Source organism: Talpa occidentalis, unplaced genomic scaffold, assembly GCF_014898055.3.
Source record: "Talpa occidentalis isolate TD23 unplaced genomic scaffold, MPIMG_talOcc4v2.1, whole genome shotgun sequence".
NCBI classification, from domain to species: domain Eukaryota; kingdom Metazoa; phylum Chordata; class Mammalia; order Eulipotyphla; family Talpidae; genus Talpa; species Talpa occidentalis.
The window spans coordinates 119,416,350-119,422,988 of NW_026555331.1; the positions used below are offsets into that span (position 1 = coordinate 119,416,350).

Sequence of the window (6,639 nt, forward strand, 5' to 3'; positions counted from 1 at the left end):
GGCTGAGCGCAGGCTGATCTGATTGGCATTTGTGGGCCCAATGGGACCACAGAAACTCCACGCTGTGGTGAGACTGACTGTCCTCCTGACCCGTAGCAGAAGAGGGGCGGATCCAGTGGGTTCTCCGAGCGTCCCCTTTCCGTCAAATCCGAACGTAAGAAGAGGTCGGTTGGTTTACGCCGGCAGCCAAATGGTCCAATTACCGCAGGGAAAGGGGCCCCTGAACCCAGATTGGCGTCCTCTCTACCTATAGGGGAGGCTCAGAGGCGGCGAGACCCCGCCCCGGATGTGGGCGCGGCCCTAAGGTAAACTGAGACGGCCTCTGCCGCGGTACTTACGAGAGGCGGAACTGAGATCGCTTCGTTGTTATCATGTGACGGGTTCTGGGTTTAATGGGGGAAAAAGTGTGGAAGAGGTCAAGAACCCAAGCTGGCAAATCTCCGGGTCTTCGTGGCCCTCTTCGCTCTCCGACCCGCGGCACTGCCTGGTGAGTCTGAGGCCCCGAGGGGCTGGCGTTCGTCCGCGGTGCTTTCGTCCCCACGGTGCCCCGGCGCTGACGCCTGAGGCCTGGGGTTTGGGGGGCAGCCGTACCGCCGCTCCCCAAAACGTCTGTACGCCTGCTTGGCTTCGGGGCTTCTGTGCGCATTGTGCAAGGAGCGCGCGAAACTGCGAGAGGTCCTGGGGCCCGCGGCGCAGAAGGGTGGTGGAGGGGCGGGCACCCAGATCCGGAGCCTTGGGCGGAGGTGGGGCCGGAGTAGTTTGGGAATGTCCTGAATTCTAGGAACAGGTAGTCTGAAAATCAGATAAGTTGTCAGCAGAATGCGCTTCCGTTAAGGGATGGTTTATGTTGGCCTGGGCTGTTGCAGCATGGGCCTGCGGAAGGCGACTCGTGTAGAGGATGCTTTGTTAGAGGTTCATCTCGCACAGCTACCCCTGGAACGAGGCGAGCTCACTTGTTAAAGAGTACTGGCAGCGAGGACAGGGAAATGGGAAGCGTTTGGGAAGCACCAAGGACAAATTAATGAGTCCATACAACTGACATCGAGACTGGTGCTGTGGACAGGTGCTTTTGATTTCCATTTGGGGGCAACTCAGAAGATTTTAATAATGGGTAAGAACCTTCACAAATGGGAAATGAAATACTTTAGTTGAGCTAATTTTCGTTTTTTAAAAAATGCAATAAAAAAAATGCAATCACATTCTCTGAGGACAAAGAATAGCAGTAGGAAGCAAATATGATTGCTTAAATTAATGAAGATTTGTTAATAAGTTAATAAAACTGGGTTCATATTATTGTAAGCCACCGTCTACAACCCTTCGAGCATAATTTAAATTCCAGGTTGAGGGCTTTTTAAAAGTATAAATGCATACAGAACTTGGGTGTGTCCCACACTATGAAACTTGTAGCCACGTGACTATTCTGTGTCTCCTTTCACATTCAGTTGGAAATTACCTGTGTTGAGTTCAGTTGCTGCTCAGTGTGTGATTTAAAAAATGTAGCTTGAGTTATCCAATGGCTAATAGAAAAATTACATTTAAACAAGTTTATCAATGAACTTTTTAAAGGTTCACAAAAAAATGGCCATAAAGATTGGAGATGGGGGGGGGGGGGCTCCCTGGTGGCACTGTCAAGCTGTTGCTAGACGCTGTGGCATCTGTGGCATGGGTTCCATCCCCAGGCAGGAGCTAACCCAAATGGTGCAGCAGACCTCTCCTGTCTTGCCCGCTGCTCCCCTCAGCAGTGTTTTTCAGTAGGTCTGCCTGTTCTGCTCCCCACTCTCTCTGGTGAATCCTCTCACCCTCCACACCTCTGGCCTAGACCCCAGTTCTTGTATGCATTTATAAGTAAAAATAAATGTTTAAAAATATACATAAAAAGATTGGAGATCAGAATTGAGCAAACTTAGTGTATACTGTATAGTGTGAAATCCATCTTTAGTTATTAATCAGCACATACCCTACCATCTCATCTTCCAAATTCAGTCCCATTTTCCACAATGGCAGCCTCTGGCCAGGAAAGGAGACCAGCACAGAAAATGCCTTCCTGGGAGCAAAAGCATGTTTTTCATACTGCTGCATGAAGCATCTGCCAGCTAAATAAACAAGTTGAGTGTCAGCAGGTGGGGATCAGGGGCAAGAGAGTGTTAAGAGACCCTCAAATCACTAGTAATACAAAACATACACACTGAGATAATCACTGACTGTTTAAAAGTCAGGGAGATGTAGCAGAGAACTTCAAAGTTAAACAAGCCAGTCTGATTTCCCATCCACTTCCCCTTTTTCCTGCATTTTTAGTCTTACCACCCAGCCTTTTGTTACCATTCCTACCAATTTCTGATCTTCCCTTTTTCCATCAAGTGACCACTCTAATCTTCAATCACCACTCCCCAGTAGCTTATTTCACTCAGCTTATAATAATAGATTCCTTTTTTAGTGAAAACATATTCTCGGTATCATTGTCTTATATATAATACTTCTCCAACTGTTTCAAAGGAATAAAATGTTGTCGACCATTTGCATTTTGTTATTTCTGTTAATTCCTCACCTAATTACATGTAGTCTAGCTTCTGACTTCCCATTCTGCTTAACCTTATTCCAAATGTCCACAAATTAATATAAAAAACTTAAGTATAGAACATACTATAAAATTATATGTAGGGCCTCCCTGGTGGCGCAGCAGATTGGACGCAGTGCTGTGAGGCTGTCCGCAGCCTCTGTAGCACGGGTTCGATGCCCGTCGGCTGGTGCGATGCCCGTCGGCTGGTGAGAATCCCACATGGCTTGGCAGACCTCTCCTGTCTCCCCCAGCAGCTCCCCTCAGCAGTGTATTTCAGTCAGTCTGCGTGTTTTGCTCCCTGCTCTGTCTCTGGTGAATCCTCTCACCCTCCCACGCCTCTGGCCTGTACCCTAGCTCCTGTATAAAAATAAATAATAAATATTTAAAAAAAAAAAACTATATGTAAAAATTAAGTAATGCTGATACCCAAGTTAAGGATTAATGCATTCCCAATCATATCCAAGCTTATAGGAATTAGTGATTTTAGCATTGAAAAGAATGAAAGAATAAAGTTATTGATAGTAGCAGAAAATACTCTGGGAAAGGCCTTCCAGATATCAACAATATCTAGAACATACCCAGTAACAGTCACATTGTATTGGTAGAAAAGAGAAATCTAGATTAGTACTATGGATATAAGAATTAGCCCCAATTATTGACTAGTTTAGCATCTAATAATTATTAAATATCAAAAGTTTATTAAGTGATCTTGACTAGTGGACAGCAAATAGTGAAAAATCTATACCACAAACCAAAAAATAGGGCTATTAAGAGGAAAAAAGTTTTTAAGACTAGTAGGTATTTGTAAGAATTTTAGTGGTGGCGCAAGGGGTTAAACCTTAGCCCTATCAAGCTGTCTCCAGCCACTGAAGCATGAGTTCGAACCCCGGCCAGGGAACTAATCCACATGGCCATGGTCCAGCAGACCTCTCCTGTCTAACTTGCTGTGCTCCTCAGCAGTGTATTTCAGTAGTCCATCTATTCTGCTCCCCACTGTGTCTCTGGTGAATCCTCTCACCACTCCTATACCTCTGGCTTATACCCCAGTTCTTCTATGCATAAATTAAAAAAAAAAAAGTTTTTTTTAAAAAAGAATTTTAATGAGAATATTTACAAATATAAAACTCAAACTGTAAAAACCCATTCTGATCAATGCCTTCTATATTACTTAGCCCAAAGACCGCTTAACATCCTAATTCTACTTGATGTCTTTTTAATTTCCATTAGTAATTTCTTCACCAAAACCCTCCTCTCTTGGCTTAATGCCATCTCCTCCTTTTTTACTACCTTGATTTTTAATTGTTTTTTAAAGATTTATTTATTTATATAAGCACTGGATACAGTCAGAAGCGTGGGAGGGTGAGAGAATTCACCAGAGCCAGAGTGGGGAACAGAACAGGCAGAATGACAAAATACACTGATGAGGGGCGTGGCAGGAGAAGTCTGTCGCGCCATGTGGGACCCTCACCAAGCGGCCGGGGATCGAACTGGCGCTGCAGAGGCTGTGGACAGCTTCGCAGCCCAGCGCTCAACCTCTGCGCCACCACAGGAGGCCCTAATGTGTTTTTTTTTTTTTTTTTTAAATAGAAATGCAAGGTGCAAAAAGGTTAAGACATCCTTGAGCTACAGGGATAAAGTTAGGAGTGTCTGAGCTTGAGTGACACAGATTTAAAGGACACACTGTTCATGAGCCAGTTGAATAGAGTTTATATCGAGTGAATTTTCCAAAAATAAAAAAAATACTGTATTTTGTCATGAGTTATAAGGAATAATGGATATAAAACGATCAAAAATAGTTGCAAATTTTACAGGTTTTGAAAGGAAGAATGTTAGAATATTTTCAAAATTAGGAAATCTCTGAGTAGGAAAGAGTCAGCTTTGTTCAATAGGATTGGAAGTGATTTTTTTTTCCCTGTCCACTACTCAAAACAATCTTAACTTTTTTTTTTTTCCTTTTCTTAGGGTTTGTTTCCCCTTTTTCAGCTCCACAACAGCCTCTTTAAACTGTTTAAATGAGAATGTCCTTGGCTCAGAGAGTACTACTCACCTGGCTTTTCACATTACTCTTCTTGATCATGTTGGTGTTGAAACTGGACGAGAAGGCACCTTGGAACTGGTTCCTTATATTTATTCCTGTCTGGATATTTGATACTATCCTTCTTGTCATGCTGATTGTGAAAATGGCTGGGAGATGTAAGTCTGGCTTTGACCCTCGACATGGATCACACAATATTAAAAAAAAAGCCTGGTACCTCATTGCAATGTTACTTAAATTAGCCTTCTGCCTTGCACTTTGTGCAAAACTGGAACAGTTTACTACCATGAATCTGTCCTATGTCTTCATTCCTTTATGGGCCTTACTGGCTGGGGCTTTGATAGAGCTTGGATATAACGTTTTTTTTGTGAGAGACTGACTTCTCAGGGCATCATCCCACCTTATTACTATATCACAAACTGTCATTAAAGTGTTCTGAATCTTTGCAATTTTGAAGACTACCAGAGGATTGAGAAAAATACCAAATGTAGTTTTATACTGCTTCCATAAAATAGTTTTGGTGAATCATGGACTTCCAGTCAACCAAAAGCTTGTTCAATATTTGAGTTCTTAATATTCTTGTTAGCCCTATGTAAATAAAGTTTGTTTTGGACCTTATTTTCTCCTTTACTCTTGAATCTGTTGTAAACCTGTGGTTCATAATTAAGTAAATCTGAAATCTTTTTTTTTTTTTTTTTAAAGATTTATTTATTTATATAAGCACTGGGTACAGTCAGAAGCGCGGGAGGGTGAGAGAATCCACCAGAGCCAGAGAGGGGAGCAGAGCAGGCAGAAGGACCGAGGTACACTGCTGAGGGGAGCAGCGGGCGGCAGGAGAGGTCTGCGTGCCATGCGGGACCCTCCTCCGGTGGCCGGGGAGCAGCCGGGGATTGAACCGGCGCTGCAGAGGCTGCAGGCAGCTTCGCAACCCAGCGCTCAACCGCTGCGCCACTGGGGAGACCCTAAATCTGAAATCTTTAATCAACATATTTAGGTAGAATTTTACCATTATAACCAAAGTAAATGATCATTTGTGCTTTGAAAATATGAAGGTAAAGACCTAGTCAGTAAAAGAGTTAGGGTGGCCAGTTCATGTTTACATTCAGAAAGAATTTGAGAGTTTGACACATTTTTATCTAGGTTAAATTCATTTTCACCTCTTCCGTCTGTTTGAGACAGATTAGAGGTGACATACTAAAACAGAGAAAGAGTTTAGGGTGAGGTTTTACTTCATCCCAAAGTTAAAGGACCCATACATTCTGGTTGGGTTAGACAAGCCCAATGTATGCCTATTGTCCTGGGGTCTCAGGACAATAACTCAGCAAGTTATTGCCCCTTTAACTTTAAGGAATATCCTGGTTTGAGAAATTATAGATCACCCTAACAAGGCACTTAACCAATTTCAGTGAAGCAGAGGAGGCAGTACTTCAAAGAATTTACAAGAGTCCAGTACCTTACTACATCTTAATCATAAGATGATTTATTATACTGTCATCTTAAATAACTTGAAGCAATAAAATAAGTTACGATACCTCTCCAATTCTGATATAATTTATCAATAGATGAATGTTTTCCTCCATACCACCAAGCAATTAACTCAGTTCTCACACTACCTGGAGATAGCATCAGATCCCACAAGTTAAGGGTTCAGTCCTAGAAGACAAGCCTCCCCTTCTTCAGATGCCAGTCACAAATCCAGGTTGTTACCTGTGCTGCTGACTGACAAGCTATATATTGGTTGACCCCTTCCTTGGGTTTAACTTGCTAGAACTGCTCATAGAACTGAAAATAAACATTTTACTAGGTTACCATTTTATTACAAATGTAACTCAGAAATGGATGGAATAAAAGCAAAACACTAAGTATGGGAGAGGAGCACCAGAGCTTCCTTGCTTTGTGCATGACACTCTCATGTTCATAACTTAGGAGCTCTCCAAATCCTGCCCTTTGGGGATTTTATGGAGGACTGACTACATAGGCAAAATTGATTAAAATCATTGGCCACTGTGATTGAACTGAATCTCCAATCTGGGGGTTGGGCAAGGAT

General features: G+C 42.8%; 1 protein-coding gene across 1 annotated transcript; it reads left to right on the plus strand.

Moving 5' to 3' along the window:
* Window positions 1–18: 18 nt before the first annotated feature.
* TMEM60 (transmembrane protein 60) lies at window positions 19–5,208 on the plus strand. The gene is made up of 2 exons (XM_037511019.2): window positions 19–487; window positions 4,520–5,208. The coding sequence occupies exon 2, from the start codon at window positions 4,570–4,572 to the stop codon at window positions 4,969–4,971; it is 402 nt and encodes a 133-aa protein (XP_037366916.1). The 5' UTR covers window positions 19–487; window positions 4,520–4,569; the 3' UTR covers window positions 4,972–5,208.
* Window positions 5,209–6,639: the final 1,431 nt, after the last annotated feature.

Coding starts and splice junctions, on each gene's coding strand:
- TMEM60 (XM_037511019.2), top strand. CDS start 4,570: ATGAGAATGTCCTTGGCTCAGAGAGTACTACTCACCTGGCTTTTCACA.